Here is a 17733-nt window from a genome sequence, read left to right as displayed (position 1 = left end):
GTTCATTTTTCACACAGCTAATTATTTGAATAAAGCACTTAACAAGGTGTTAGAAGAACAATATGTATTTAAAACCAAAATCAACAGTATTTATAAACTTATTTTTATTTTATACAACATTATTGTGACCAAATATATCTGATATAATATCATTTTGAATAATTGTGTACTACAGATCCAAATGAAAAATAAAATTGCTTCTCTGATACGCATCCAATTTCACATTTACTAGAATTACACAGGTATAATAAAATGATTTGATTCTGTGTGTAAAATAACTATGTAATCAAGCTAATGAACTAAATTTGTAATTGGTGCTTTGGTTCCCATTTATTAATTGAGTCTTGTCATAATATCTCCTATTATTTATTTGGTAGGAATACAAGTGAATATTTTTATTTATATAATGAACAGTTATTTATTTTTCCTCTGGTCATTGCTATTTATGTCTGTATGTAATTTGTATGTTGATTCAATACATGTATAAGCCCACTAAACATGAAATAAAACAAACCACAGTTTGACAAATCTGTTTCATATGTGATTATTACCAGATATGACCACTGATGGCAAACTTACATGTACAACTTAATTTTATGGTCAGTTGGTTGACCAACTTTTATCCTCATCTTCCCATATTCATGCATCTTTACAATCAATTTCTATACAGGGTACTGATAGATAAGTTGATGTTACAAGGAATATCAACAGATTTTTTTGGAGTAAAACATTTTGGCAGTACATTGTCATTGTTTGAAAACATTGCTGCAACCTATTGAAATAACAACCATTATTGAAATAAGTATTGCAACAAAACACAACATGGCATTCTAACAAATGATACCAAAGCAAAGTTGATAAGCTGACCTGTTGATTTCATATATCAATTTCACAACAGGATAATCTTATTATTGTGATCACAACAGAGGATATACTCCTCCATGGCACCTGGTCCAGTCTCTGAAAATTGCTGGTATCCGTCCTTTCCCTCCTCTCAGTTTTGAATCAATGTAGTTGATCAAAGTTTTGATCACTGTTTCTTTATATTTATTTTGCAAGGTGTAAAATTTAAGGGTCTTTTCTCAAAATGAAATATTTCTCAAAAGAGGTCAATATTATTATACACTCCGCTTGAAAAGTGAGAGGATATATATATATATATATATATATATATATATATATATATATATATATATATATATATATATATATATATATATATATAGTGATCGGGATGTCCGTCTGTCTGTACGTCCGTCCGTTTCGCTTTGGAGTACCCATCTCTTGTCTGCAATGCCTCTTATACCGCTGAATGAAATTTAATGAAATTTTCATATGCCATGCATTGTGACCTCCTATATTATTTTTGGATCTGACACCTATTTCCGGTTTCCCATAGCAAAACATTGTTCTTTCTTTAATATTGAAGGGAACCCATCTCTTATCCGCAACTCCCCCTATACCACTGTATAAAATTTAATGATACTTTCACAATTTCTTTATTACATAATGCCATTGTGACCTTCTATTTCCCATTTTACTTTCTGATCTGACTCTTTTTTTGGCGTCTCCCAGAGCATAGCGTGGATTTTGCCATTATAATCACATGGAAGGCTGGGGTATCATCTAGTGAGCTCAATGCTCATAGTATCTCTAGTTTTCTTTTAATTTGTGGAAAAATGTTCTGAGCTTTTTTTATTAGATAAATCCCATTCAGCTGTTCAGAGAAAATTTTTGAATCTGTTCTTAGTTTTTGAATTATTAATCCACCCGCTTGAAAAATGGGAGGGTATATCGTGATAGGGATGTCCGTCCGTCTGTCTGTACATCCGTCCTTTACGCTTTACCCTCCTCCTTTACCACTGATTGAAATTTCATGAGACTTTCACAGAATGTTTGTTACTTAGTGCCGTTGTGCACTACCTATTTTACTTTTTTCGGGTTTCGCAGAACAAACCTTTGACACTGCCACTATTTCTATAATACAGCTACGTATATTCTTTTTGCAATGAAACTACATTATCGAATTTGTGTACAAGTAATAACCATTATATGTATAAAATATCCCATGTCGAACATAAATATTCTATAAAATCATCTTAAGTTTTCAAAATCGATGTTTTAAAGATGAACCTATTTAAAGTTTACCAGTATGTATGTACATTTGTATGATTCTACCAGAGGTATTTACAATTTAAATAAATCAAGCTTTCTTTGATACTATTTAGGTGAAATTTTAAAATTGACTTCTCAATTATGAGCATTTTTCTGGGCACCTTGCACATTCTCCATACTCGTCTTGGTGTTGTCGAAATGTAGCGCCGAAAAAAGGACAATGCTGCATAGGGAAATCATGCGAAAGGTTATAGGATAACAAAGTATTGTTTATCTTTTAAAATATTAAATTGTTACTATTGAAATTAAATTCTTCCTTTCGTACATGTATGGTCTGAAACTTTGAAATGTTTCGATGGGACGTATCTTTCATTATGGTAGATTTCAGACAGTAACCCTAAACCTTTTTAACATAAAAAACAGTCATGCTATAATCATCTTGCGCTATAGAGCTGTATTATTAATGTACAGAAAATACAGCTGTTACTTGAGCGGCATTGTTACTGTATCTAAGCAAGGCAAAGTACTGCTTTTAAAAAGAACGGTTATAAAGACAGCAGCATTTGACGAGAAACCAAGAAAAAAAAACATTTAAGAACTATCATAATCTATCAGCCAAGAACATATCAAAATCCTACCAACAATATGTTTGAATTATGTTTTAAATTAGTGAAATGAATTTAAGATAGAATTAAAAATCACTTCAAAATATACTTAGTTACAGTTCTTGGAGGCGATTATTGATAGTTTCAGCGTTTTATCAATGGGACTTTATTTAATTTGTGCGAAAAATTATGCGAGTTTAAAAAGTGCGCGGAACTGTTTTGAAGGTCTACTTAATCCACAACTCCTCCTTTACCACCGAATAAAAATTTAATGATACTCTCACAGAAAGTTTGTTACATAATGCCATCGTGACCTCCTATTTACCTTTTTAATCTGACACTTATTTCTGGTTTCCAAGAGCAAATCACGGGCTTTGCTCATATGATTATATGGGAGGCGGGGGTAAATTTTTTTTCAATAGACATTAAAAATGCATAAGCCTTTCAAAAACTAGAAGTACTACGAGCAATGAGCTCACTAAATGATCCCCCGCCTCCCATAAAGAATCTGTGAAAGCATTATCAAATTTTATTCAGTGTTTTAGGAAGAGAAGAGTAGGGTACTCCTTAATATGATAGAAAAAAAAATCCGTGTCCATATTTTGCTCTAGGAAACCCAATATATGTGTCCGGTCAAAAAGTAAAATAGGAGGTGCATAATGACACAATATAACAAAGCATCTGTGAAAGTCTCATTAAATTTCAATCAGTGGTAAAAGAGGAGTTGTGGATAAGAGATGGGAACCTCAAAGCCTAAGAGACGGACGTACAGACAGACCGATGGACACCACGATCACTATATACTCTCCCGCTTTTAAAGCGGGGAGGGGTATAATAAGATGCTCATTTTATATCTGTTTATCCCTGCGTTGCCTGCTGGAATAGTCATGCAGCAATTGCAACTGGATTCACACTTGCAACATTTGGCCCTCCATAATACGCAAATCATGACATTGCAACTCTATAAAGAATTGCTATCTATTGCATTTCCTTAGAGAGTTGTGATGTCATGATTTGCGTATTATGGAGACTAGCCCAATGATGCAAGTGTGAATCCAGTTGCAATACTGAGTAGTTCAGCCAATCACCCTAGTCTAGTTCCCGAGACCTTCCGATTGTGCTAGAGTTTTGGCATCAAGTAAAAACACGAAATTCCATGCATTATTTGAAATTAAATTAAAAGTTCTGCTTAGTAAATTTCTACTTCAAAGGATAATTATTAGTCCAGCCATTAATGACAATGAAACTAAAGGTACTGTGAGCATTTAGCTCACTGATACCACCCCTCCCCCGCTTCTCATATGACTATAATAGCAAAGTCAATGATTTCACATAAAGCAACCGAAATCAGGTTCTAGGGCCATGTAACTACGAGTTCAACAATAGTATCTATTTAATAATATGAAATAGATGCATTTCTATGTTTTGCACCGAGAGACCCTAAATAAGTGTCAGATCATATTAGTAAAACAGAAGGTGCACAATAGTACTATGTAACAAATATTCTGTGCGAGTCTCATTAAATTTTATCCAGTGGTATAGGAGGAGTTGCGGATAAGAGATAGCTACTCTGCAATATTATAAAAAGAATGGCAGTGTCCATATTTTTTTGCTATGAGAAACCCAAACTATGTGTCGTATCAAAAAGTAAAACAGAAAATCAAAATGGCACTATGTAACAAAAATTCTGCGAGTCTCATTAAATTTCATTCAGCGGTATAAGAGGAGTTGCGGATAAGAGAAAGGTACCCCAGACGGATGGATATCCCGATCACTGTATCCCTCCCATCTTTTCGTATTTCAATAGTGGTCACTAACTATGTTTACTATTGAAATGCACTCTCAACTACTATTGATATAATTATTTCAATAGTGGTCGTATTTCAAGTGGTTACTAACTACATGTATGTTTACTATTGAAATGCACTCTCAACCACTATTGATAATGATATATAATTATTTCAATAGTGGTCGTATTTCAGTAGTGGTTATTAACTATGTTTACTATTGAAATGCACTCTCAACCACTATTGATATAATTATTTCAATAGTGGTCGTATTTCAATAGTGGTTACTAACTATGTTTACTATTGAAATGCACTCTCAACCACTATTGATATAATCATTTCAATAGTGGTCGTATTTCAATAGTGGTTATTAACTATGTTTGCTATTGAAATGCACTCTTAACTACTATTGATATAATTATTTCAATAGTGGTCGTATTTCAATAGTGGTTACTAACTATGTTTACTATTGAAATGCACTCTCAACCACTATTGATATAATTATTTCAATAGTGGTCGTTATTAGTGGTTGCAACATGGGGGTATAGTAAACCAATGCACCATTGCTCGTGTTTATCACATCAAAACTTAAATAAGTTTAGATATTAAATCGGAGAATTTTTAAAATATCTTTTTTCGAACCCCTGAATGAAAATGAAAATTAAAGCGATTCTTTTCATATGTATTATGACATTTTTTATATAGTTTTTTTTTTTTTTTTTTTTTTTTTTGGTTTTGGCAAATGGTTTTTAAACTTTATGTACGAGAAGAAAAATTACATGTACACAAAATGAGTTAATATTGTTTGTCGAAAAGTATGTTCAAAACAATATATCAAGGTTTAAGCAATCAACATATTTTCATTTTTTTTTATCCAAAATATAACAATGTAACGAAATATACATAAAGACAATTATGTTAGAACCAATTAAAAGAAGGATATGGGAGATCGAGAATATACATGTACGGCAGTTATTGTTGATCAGATTTAAATAACTTCAAACAGTCTCCTTTAAAAAAGGTGAATTTGTTGAGAGAACATCCGCCTATTGCAGAATGTCAACATAACAGACGACTCTACTATCTGTGTAACAAGCTGAACAAGTATGGTTTATAACGACTCGGCAGAATGTCCTTTATTTCCAGAAAACCCAGGATACTGCGTAAGAATAAGATCAATATTTCTCGGGATATTAAATGAACTTCCTTTTTTTAAAAAAATTAATTTATCACTTGTAAACTTTCCGTTTTAACACATGCATGGAAGTCTTTTGAGACTTTTAAGACATGTTTTAATTTATTTTCCGTCGTTTGATTAGTAATTTAGTGGTGATAACTAAATTTCAACAAGAGTCTCTTGAAATTAACTTCATGATTTTAGATTCTAAATTATTAGAATTTTGTTAAACGGAATTGCGTATACATTTTTCATGCTTTATAAACATGATGTAAACACGGAACTATTTAAAATCAATTGATTTATTTGCATACATGTAGTCTTTGATGTAAAACCCCATAAGAAAGTTATAGGGGTTTTTTTTTTAATTTTTCTAGCTCGGTGGTTTTCGTAAATTTCCTCGTCTTATTTTCAATATTAATAATTATTTTTGGATTCATTTAAACAGATTGGAACTACCATCGCTAAGTTTTTTTTTTTAATTTACGCATTCAAAAAACTTTTTTAACAGGGATGAAACGGTGAATATTAATATTCAAAGAACGTAAATTCAGGTCAAAGGGACAAGTATATGCAATTACCTATGCTGAAATGAATTAAATAAATAAATTAAATAAATACATGTAATAATAATAGGAACGAAGAAAGTGTTGGGAAACTTTTATAACATACAAAAAATAAAGAAATAAACACATAGCACCCTTTCAGTCCAAAATTTCTAATATCATAAAGAAAAGAGAAAAAAAAGTTCTAGTAATATCTATAAATTATCATTATTTAGTAATTGCTTAACCCAAACTGTTCTGTGTAATTTTTTAGGCATTGATTTTATTTATTCAATATAGAATTAGACTAAGCAATATGCACAGTCTGTAATGCACATTCTGAATCAGTTCACCTATTAATTGCTAATGCAGACAGGATAATGTGATTGTCTGAAACAATGCAAGTCTAAGCACATCTTTTGGCAAAAGTATGATTAATGTAATTAAGAAAATGTTCCAGATACTATGAAATTTCACAGTGATACTTCCATTCATACTTCAACTCGCCATATTCCAATACACTACAGAAATAAAAGTCTGATGCATCTGTTTCATATAAATTTGGATTTTTTACTAGAGAAAAATACCTTAATGATATCTTAACAGCAAAATTTTATGATAAACCTGATTACTTTAACTTTTCTATTCTCATCTTCCCTTAAAAATGTTTCAGTATACCGTTATCACTTGCATATGGGGTTTATGCCTCCTAGTTGATTCGATACATACACATGAGCATGCTCAAGGAATAAACAATTTACAAAACGAGACAAGCTTTTGAAACACAAGTTGATTTGAAACAAGGATATCAATAGTCTTGTTCAAAATCAGCAGCTCGCAGGTTTGTGTGGGCGATGCAATGACTTTGTTAGCAAATACAATATATCACTGAAAGAAATACCTAGTTGATTTAACTAGTGTGCCTAGTAAAGCGTTCGACGTGATTAGTAATCACTCTGTTTACTAGCTAAGATAGTGAAAAGTGGAGTAGTGGTCGTAAAGATACTTAAATACCTAGTGAAAGTTACTTATAAGTTCTTAGATTTACTAATGTTATCTAGTAAATCTATCCAATACCTAGTAAAACTACTTTTAAGGTAGTGATTGTATGGACAGTAAATTTACTAGTCTTCCCAGTGACTTTCACTAGTTATTTTTTTTTTTACAGTGATATCTATTATTAAGTCGAAAGCAAACTGACGTTTTTCATACAAATTGTTAGCCATCATTTCTATGGACTCTCTGTTTGCCCGTTAATAACAAAGAATTTAACACACAGCAAGTTTGACCGTTTGACATGGAATACTTACTTCTCCATGGCACCCGGCCCCACCCCTGATGATATAAGAGGTCTGCTTTCGATTTTTTATTGTTTCAGTAGACCTTTGAGCTGGACAGTTGTTTTTTTTATCTCCATATTTTATTCAAAAGAGCATAACTTTAAACAATTACCAGTCTTTGAAGGGTCTAGGAAAGAAGTACTGTATAGGCCTATAGGAAAATGAAAGATTTATAAATGAAAAATTGAAGCAACTCAATGAGGCAATAAAAAAGTATTAATAATGTACATATATGAACAAATTAAAAAATAGAATTTGAAGTGTTTTCATCTCGTAGAAGTACACTAGTTAGCAATACTAAGTAGCTGAAGCTGTACACTTATATAATTTGGTTTTGGATATTTAAAAGATTTTGATTTTAAAGATTAGGATTCCATAACACATTTAGCAAATGTAAATTATCAATTTGTTTAGTTAATATACTGTATAGGGGGAAAATAACTCGCGGTGTTAATATTCGCTATATTCACGGTGTTAATAAATCCGTGAATTCAAGAAACAGTGAATAAATGTTCAATAATCTCAATGTTTTATTTGGAAATTTGAGAATAGACTACGATATGTTGATACATTCTTATCAATAAAAATGCTGATGCCTAAATTTAGTTGTTTTTTTCAGTTCTTATAGTTGGTTAGTATACACTGGACTAAGGTTTAATGCATGATACAGTTGTGTTAACATAAACAAAATTATTCATTTTAATTTTATTTTGTTTTTTTTTTTTTAAATAGGATGTTATAATTCATGTGAGGCGGGCCATTGCTTCACTGTCGTTGATAGGAAGGTGAGAAATTATTTTCTTCTTCCAGGTAAAAAATAACTATTTTTTAAAATGAAAAATATAATCTTTGATTCAAAGCTTCGCATATTGATAATTTCTAAAACATGAAAAAACTAAATAATCAAAATGAAATTGTATTTTATTTCAAATTAACGGGAAAATGTTCCTTTGCTTCTGAGTCTATTTTGTCTGTATTTTCTTTTTAGTTTATTCGTGATAGTTGTGATATGGCTCTTCAAAAAGCATGCTGTATTTTCACAGGTTCATTGACATTTCATTTTTATCTACATTTAAATTAGAATTAAAATAATTTTGAATTATCACCAAATCATATTTTTTAAAAAATTGATTACAGTTTACATGTAAGTTTTTTTTTACAGTATGTAACAAGTGATATGCTATATGATGGCTGTTTTTTTTTTAATTTAAATTGTTTTATTCCTTACCAATGATTATATGCATTCTTCACATTGTTTTGTAGAGACTAATCCTGTATTTAAGCATAGCTGCTTTCTTTTACAGTACAGCTTATTTAATGGTGAGTAATATACATGTATGTATATTTTTTTTTAACGTGAAGTAAGCAATATCTCATCCACGTATTTAGAATATAAAAGCTTCAAATTCATACTCAAAGCCTTTAGTTACAGGATTCAACAATGGATTGCCCACAGACATATAATAGGCATACCGATATCTTTTTTTAATAGGGAGACATACGCCCTGATGGACCCATGTGTGACTTTCAAGCTTGGTATTTAAGTTACTTTGGTATGTCCAATTTAAGAGATGTCATATAAGAAGGCATTTTTTTGTATTTTATATTCAGATATATGACAAACACGAAATTTAATACTACAAGCATAGGAATTATTCATAAGTGTTTGGAAAAAGCATGTTTCATATGTGTTACTAAAGAAAAAACCAAATTAAATTTTACTACTCATAGATGACTTTTAGATTGTTGGTCATATATCAAATCTTTCAGATGTCTTTCAATCAATTATTTTTAGTCTGGTCTGCCTTGATCTGGGTGTGTATAATCACATTTAATTTGTACATGAACGTGGTAAAAAACAGAAGTATAGAGAAGTTCGAAATGTGAGTATTACACGTTAGCTAGGTTTTGTAATTCAACGCTTTGTCCTTCATCACGAATAATTAAATAATCAATGATATTTGGGATCCTTTCTACAGCTAGTATGACTTGATTTAATATTGTCTTTTAGACTCTTCCATATCCTAGGTTGGGTTTTCTCTGCCATCATGTCTTTCCTACCATTAGCTGGGAATCGTTATGGCCCAGCTGGGGCTTGGTGGTATGTATGCGTCGAAGTGCTTTTTCTTTGTACCAACGAAAATCTTTCATCAATACTAGTATGCATGTGAAAATTTAACCCCTTGTTACGGTTCCTAAGCGGCTTCACGTTGGCGACCCTTCTGCTCAAAATGACCGCCCTTCCGTTTTCGAACATAATGGCCTGAATTCTTTCCAACTTGACGGTTTTTCCGTTTCCAGCTATTCCGTTTCCTTTCCACTTTTTCCTTTCACTGTAAATCACTTTTTATTCGCGAGAACTTTATTTTCGCTTAATTACGCGATACAGGATGCCCGCAAAATTTCATTCTCGCGTAAAATAGAATTCCTTAAGATTATATAGAGCAATGACCACAATTCGTGAAAATTTTGTCTCGCTAATAAATAGTCAATTACTATCTCGCGAACATAAGGTGCCGCGAAAATTAAGTGATCTACAGTATACGAACAGTTTTTATACTTCAATAAAAAAAAATTACCAGGACTTTAACACTGCTGTCCAATGGTAGACGTGTTTACTGCTTACTTCTGAAAAGAATAGAGTGGGTGCCACTTACGACCCTTTCAACGGCACTAATGAAGTAGACCTTTTAGGAAATATTTAGGAGGTACCCTCTCTTCTTTCCATAAAAAAATAGTTAAACAATTTGCCCTCGAGGTGCAGAAGTTGTGACGAATGTTGATGATTTCTTTGTTTAAAAGTATATGATAAGGAAAGAAAAAATGTGTGGGAATGATACAACGAGAGCTTCAGGATCCCCCATCTTGGGCGGTAGGGCGGCCTTTTTTAGTCGGAAACGGATGGGCGACCATCTTGAGTACTAGGGTCCTCTTCTTAACGGAAGGTATACCATCTTTGTAAAAACTGAACTTGCACAGAGTATTGAAATATTTTGCTTGGATATGATGATTTTTTAAAAACATGATCCTATTTCTTAGATGTTGTTTATTGTCATTTAAACGTTTCACAGGTGTGTTAGTGCATTGATTCTAAGGATGCTCTATTAGTAATGTCAAAAAATTAATTAAAAACTTCTATACTTATACCATTAGGTTTAATGCAATATCAATTCATTTATACCCTGTTATACCATTTATATCTCATAACAAACGCCGATCTTTTGTTTATTTATTTGATGTTGTTGCTGTTACAGCTGGATTGTGAATGATCTTGGCTGGAGATTTGGAGTGTGAGTACATTTAAATTATCTTCTGTTCTTTGTTAACTGGAATTCGAAATATGGTTCCATTGTAAATCTAATGCAGATTCTAATGAATACAAATATATGAACAGGGTATAAAACAAGGCACCAGAGGTGGGATTAGGTGTCCATTACGAGTAAGCCTACCCAATCGCACAATTACACCCGCTATGGGCCCTTTACATTGACCAGTTAGACAGAGTAATTCACAATCATACTGAGTATAAAATTATCAGCTTTAAAGATCCATCACTTTTAAAAGTAAAAATACTACCAAATGATAGTTTACATTTGCCAAAAAGATCATTTAACGAAAAATATAATTTACTAAATACTGTACGTTTGACTTTATATGAGGTTTTTAAAAAATCAGCTGTAGCCTATCTCGTTTCAAAAATTAATCGTTGTCAGATCATGCTCCTAATTTTCGAATAAGTTTGGAGATAAAATCACCAAATGCATGTGACTGTTTAATTTTGTAAAACACCCAAAATGGAAACAGATATGGCAGACATTGTTAGTGCCTCTATTTCGAGCTAAATGGTATATGTCGAGTCGAGATATAAATGGAAGGAACTATAATTAGTCGACATATGAATGGGATTGATTTATAAACGTATATATCTGAATGTTAACGTCCCTCTCCAGAATATTTCACTGATATGGAGACGTCAAAAATTACCATTTTAATTCGGTGAAGGGCTGCAAAAAAATTTAGGCCTATGCTCGGCAAAATGGGGCCTTTGACAATGACACGTCAAAAACGTGCCACACCTGCTGTGGCACGGGGCCTCGGTTTATACGGTCTCATCCGAAGGACCGCTCCATTTAGTCGCCTTCTTCGACAAGCAAGGGGGTACTGAGGACCTATTCTAACCCGGATCCCCACGGGACACATACGAATGGGGTGACTGATGTTAATTTATAAACGTCGTCGATATATCTGAATGTTGAGTTGAAGGCCTGGCCCCAAGTGCTTCTTTCTTACCACTGGAATTCATAAAATGTTGGAAGACCTGCTCTCGAAAAATTAGAAAATGCAAAGAATAATCTAAACAAATGTAGAATTTATTAAAATACAACCCAGTGTGTAAGGATTGTTTATTTTATTACAGTTGGTATGGACCATTATTCATAGCCATTACGGTTTTGGTTGTGACATATGTTTACATCATTGTCACTCTGTTCAGGAGGGTAAGTAATAAGTCACAATATACCGGTACTGGAATCTGAAGAAAAAAAAACAACAACTGAATAAACAGTAATTCTTTTCATTTTTCAGATTCATATACTGAGTATTCAAATAAAATCAGAGGAATTTTTAATAATTATGATTGTTTTATGTAGTTGTCCACTTGGAAAGGTACATATGACCCAGAAAAAGAAAGACAAACAGCCATGCTTAAAGATGACATCAAATATCTGAGGGCTTACCCATTTGTTTATTTGGCTGTCTCCGTATTTTCTCTAATAGACAGGTTTGTTTGAATTGTTCTTAGTATTTCGATATCGGGATTCTTTAAAGCAGTAGGACAATGTGATCTCATTTTTCCTAAAACAATTTTCAAATCTGCGTAAACATTTTCTGTACATGTCAATTCTTTTTTTTTACCCTGCTAGTACATTTGACTTATTATAGAATACAGAATGCTGCTTCACCAGGTGAGCCTGTTTTTGCTCTTGTCATATTGGCCGCACTCACAGCTCCCTTGCATGGTAACCACCATACTTTTGAAAGTGAAGCATATTTCTTATCTATCTTTACTATTATTCATTAATTTAAAAAATATAGAATGGAATATGGAGATAATGAACAGCTCGGTGTTCATTTGAACAAAATATTTCGGAAGCAGAGTAAACGCGGATCTCTAAAAACACCAGAAACGGGATCAGGTGCCAGGTGGAGGAGTTAGCATCTCTGTTGACCGGTTGCATCCACCATGTTCTTGTTATAATCGAGAAAAACGGGGAATAAATCCGTCGACAATTTATGGCCTAACAATAGTACGAAAATATCCATTAGTATTTGACTTAATGATTGATTGTATTTGCCGACAAGGTCACTGTATCTGCATATAACTTGTCGCCTCACCATGAATTAAAATGAGAGAAAGATTCAGATACTCGATGGCATTAGTTGCAATCGTTGGCAAGCACTGAATGACAAGAATTTCTGTACAGTTTTTGTTTAAGAAGAAAAGAGAGGGAAGTGCAAAGTTTTGAGTAAAAATTTGTTTAGTGTATCATTTTAAAGGAGGGCACGCCTTTATGCTTGCATGAAGTGCACAGCTTTGAAATATTATGTCATTAAACCTGCGGAGAGTCTAAAATTATGTTGTATGTTTTTACAATATTAAAAACCTCATCATTTTTTCTTAATTTGTGATGCCTTAAATCCAGTAAAAAATTGGATTTGTTTCAAGCTACATTGTTATATTTATGTCATGACAAAATTAATGTCAAACACATGAGATGTATCTAGTATCTGACATTCATTTTCAATTACATTACTTATTTCTTGCAAGATATACATGTTTAATTGGTTTAAAGGTGCGATGAATGCCATAGTTTTTGGAATGGATAGAGAAACATTAAGGAGGCTCACCCCTACACAGATCAAGGTAAAGTTCAAAATTATGAAACCTTCGGCTAAATATTTATTTAGAGCTCTTATAATCCATTCTCTGCTGCTAAAACAAAGTGTACGACGAGTTTTTCCTGTTCCTTTGACTGATCTTTGGAAAAGAGTTCTGAGTTAAAAATAAATTTAACATTCTTTTGGGTATATTTTTGACGTTTACAAAAACACTTCTCTGTTGCAACCATAACCAACTTACATAAATTAAACATATTATGTATTTAACGATTATTTTTATATGAAAATATAATGATATAACGAACAAATATTGCTCTGAGAATGAAATATATGAAGATAACGAAAGTTATTCAAGCTCAAAAGGCCATGAAACGATATAAATCAAGAGCAGAGCAAACATGGACCTGTAATACATCAGAGGTAGGATCAGGTGCCATGGAGGAGTGGGTATCCCCAATCGACCAGTCACACCTGTCGTGAAAAAATCCGTCTGTGGATAATTCAGTCTGTAAACAATGGCCTAACAATAAGTATGAAAACGTCACAGTCAGTATTTGACTTAATGATAGCTTGTATTTGCTGACAAGGTCATTTTATCGACCATAGAACTTACGAAAGACATGACTTTAAAAGAGACTGCTGGTATTCTTGTTTCATCGAATTGATTGTCAATAACTTACATCGTTTTAGAAATTGTTCATATGTAGATCATGTTCTTGCGTATCGAATCAACTGAGAGATAAAAACCCCAATTGTAAGTGATGAAGGTACTAGTATATTGTTGCTTAAAGTCATTGCGTTTTTCATGAAGCATTATTGTTATATAACCATGAACTTCTTTTTCCAATTAAATATCCAAATATGAAACAGATGTGTCAGACTCTGTAGAATCTCTTATTTCATGCTCACTGGGATATATCGTGTCAAGTTGTCGACATAAGAATGGAAATAATCATTGTTAATTTATAATACGTCGTCGATATATCGGAATGTCGAGTTCAAGGCCTCAGCAAGTTTTTTTTTTCTTCTTTTCTTTTAATAATTTCTTACCATTGTAGATGGCTTTTATGGCAAGAATAACCAAAAAAGCTGAAGTACATGAGCTGAGCTCAATAACCAGTATATCTGCGGGGGAAATAAGACATGTGTGATAAAGATTATATTCCCTGAAGGTTGGTTGTATGTACTAGCTGGAAGGGAAAAACAAGGATATTTGTTTGAGAATGTTGAGTTTATGTAAAGTGCTTCTAGAAGTGTTAATATTATTTATGGTACTTTTTAAGAAAACGAAGTCTAACATGCTCAGTAAACGTATAGGAATTATAGTGTACAAATATTTGATTCATTGAAATTGACATATCTATTTGTTTTCTTTGTGATAACTCTTTGAAAGTTAGTTGAGTTGATTTCTTGATAATTCATCTGGAATGTACATTTTTCCAAGCGAAAGGTCAGGTGCTAGGCAGGAGGCCTAATACGCACGTAGATCTTGTGCGTCTGTCTGTGTCTGACGTCAGTGGGAGGGGACTATTGAAATTGACATGGGAGGCCTGTCTAGTTTGTTGGGTATGCAAGAGACAAGTTGAAAACCTGGAGTAATATATGCATACATGTGGGGGCCTCAACCATAATGCAAATAAATCCACGTTTCCAGCTATTGTTTATGTCATTCATACCCTACAGATTAGACAGTAATTCCTTAAATAATCAGTATATACATGTATTAGGTATCTTTGCATTTTTGGGGGGCACTAAGTGTACAGAATTTGATATTTGTGTGGACTTTTTGTCAACATCCTGCCTCGCTTTTGAATTCTTTAATACGCAGCACATACTCTTCTTTATAAAGTAAATAGGAGACATTCACTTATGAAGATGAAAGATTATGTAGAGTTTGTAAAGCTCATTATAATAACATGTTGCCAATGAATTTCACTTTATACTTGAATGTACTGCATTGTCAAACATTAGGAAAAAGTATATGAATGAATACTTCTTTACCAGACCAAATGTACTAAAATTTTCTCACCTGATGACAAAACAAAATGCTAAGACATTGAAAAACTCTGTATGCTTATATTAAAAATATATGATTTAGTCTGTCCTCCATGATTTTTTTCCCTCATTTATTCCATTATTCCATGTATTATATCTGTTTTAAAGTGTTTTTCTTTTTCCTTTTTTTCTTTCACATTTTTTGATTATGTATTTAATATATTTGTACCTCTGACCTGAATTTATATGCTGTAATTATCTTTCATTGTCCTCATGTATCATATATTTCAAATGGTTTTGAGTGAATAAATGAACTTGAACTTGTATTCCATTTTATTTGAAATTGTTAACTACAGTGTAATTGTTTTAGAAAATAAACTTTATAAATCATAGCAAACAGTTTAGTATATACGACTACGCTTAAAAATTGCTTTCAGTTACATTTCTAGAATTATTAATATTTTAATATTCATTCATGTGTCATATATGTAGTTGCTTGAACAAAAGCATGTTGCAAGCTGTAAAACCCAGAATTTATTTCAAAACTGTTTTTATTTTATTTTATAAGAATTGTTTTGAGCTAATATATTGTGTCAAAACACTGTTCTTACTCGTTAATTATCTATTTGGAGGATAATTAGTTCATATTTTAATATTTATTCCCAAACCTGTAATTATCTTATTTGTGTATATTTTACATGCTTGTTTTTCCATTAATTGGAGTCAAAGTAAAAATAATAATTGTTTTTTAATTTATCTTTTATTTATTCATTATTTATTTGGAAAATTCTATAGATATTTTTTCGATTTAGTTTAATTTTATATTTATGATGCTTTTATATATGATAATCTTTTTTCAACGAGTTATATAACGAATGACGCTGCATTATAATCTTCACTTAAAAAATCAACATATCTACGAGTAAGTGAATTCTGAATTGTACTACTTTTTAAAAGTAAAACTTATTCCAGTTATTTGTGGATCATGGGGATCTTAGGAATTTCACAAGGACCACGCATAGAAAAAATCTTATTTGTATCATGGAAAATTCCCATGCATGTTAGAAATACTTACTGCTAATAATTACACCAACTCTCAGTCGAGTAATGAACATGTAAATGTTCTCAATTGAAAAAACTGCTGTCTTGTGTAATGATGTTGAACTAAATAAAGTTTTTAATAAAATTGCCTTTTTCTCATCCTTTTTCTTAACTTTCAGACATGCATGGCAAAAAAAGCATAATTTCGATGAAAAGTTTTAACTTCTTCATTTTTAGAACAAAAGAAATGTTCTATTTATGGTAAATTTTCTCTTTCCTTCTTTCAACCGAGAGGCAGATTGACGAGTAAAAATGTAGAATATAATATTTAATTCTGCTGAAACCAAAGAAAAATCTGCTAATGACTAATAAAAGATACTATTTAAGGTGGAATATCCCTCTGATAAGGGAGATAACTCTTCTGATAAGAGAGATAACTTTCTTCAGATATTTTGTCATGAAATTCAGTGAATTGTCATGTCAGAGTTTACAAGTTTCATTCATGGGAACCATTATTATAGTCAACTCAATCAAACTTATTCTATGGTACAAATGTTGATTTATAGTTTCTATTGCTAGTATGTACATTCATGATTTATAATAATTTACTTAAAACATTTATACTCAGTTCCTTTAAACAGTGTAAATCTCTGTCTCTTAAAGTATAATTCTTTTAATTGTACAGAAATTTCAGATGCAGTGTTGTTTATAAACATTTAATTAATATTTTGTTTCATTAAAAAATATTTTCAAGGGCGATAATGGAAAGATAACTCTTGTTTATGGATGCGTGTTATTTTACATGCACAGAAAACAATTTGCAATTGTGATTTAAAAAGCAGAGCTTCAGTATGTTTTCTAATGGGAATTAGATAGGTATGAGAGTAAATATTATTTTTATATATACCTCATATTTCTAATTTAATTGTGAGATAAAAAATAATTAATCTTTCTATTTACCATATCATATTTTCTTCACATCATGATTTGACATATTATTCATTTCTGAAAAAGTAAGCAACGCTTCATACTTCAAACTATTTTCCATTTGAATTTAATGCTATAGTTGTTGTTGAAAATCAATGTCTGGATTAAAAAAAAAGTCGTGAAATTTGGAGCAGAGGGATATTGCTCCTTAATGAAGTGTATAGCTTAGAACTTTAGTGTATAATATTGTTTCGTATCCGTTGTTTCTTTTTTCACCATTTGTATACTAAATTTTGATATCAA

At 31.7% G+C, this 17733-nt stretch overlaps 1 protein-coding gene across 1 annotated transcript; it reads left to right on the top strand.

Moving 5' to 3' along the window:
* The first annotated feature begins 5582 nt into the window (after positions 1-5582).
* LOC134268109 (uncharacterized) lies at positions 5583-14792 on the top strand. The gene is made up of 13 exons (XM_062750308.1): positions 5583-5670; positions 8302-8354; positions 8558-8612; positions 8833-8889; positions 9062-9122; positions 9365-9452; positions 9581-9670; positions 10824-10859; positions 11987-12065; positions 12219-12349; positions 12511-12587; positions 13422-13492; positions 14526-14792. The coding sequence occupies exons 1-13, from the start codon at positions 5614-5616 to the stop codon at positions 14616-14618; spliced, it is 948 nt and encodes a 315-aa protein (XP_062606292.1). The 5' UTR covers positions 5583-5613; the 3' UTR covers positions 14619-14792.
* Positions 14793-17733: the final 2941 nt, after the last annotated feature.

Source organism: Saccostrea cucullata, unplaced genomic scaffold (genome assembly GCF_032062105.1).
Source record: "Saccostrea cucullata isolate Sc308-1 unplaced genomic scaffold, CSIRO_AGI_Scuc_v1 ctg230, whole genome shotgun sequence".
In the NCBI taxonomy this organism is placed as follows: domain Eukaryota; kingdom Metazoa; phylum Mollusca; class Bivalvia; order Ostreida; family Ostreidae; genus Saccostrea; species Saccostrea cuccullata.
Note: the sequence above shows the minus strand (reverse complement) of the source record. Positions and strands in the feature narration are given on the sequence as shown.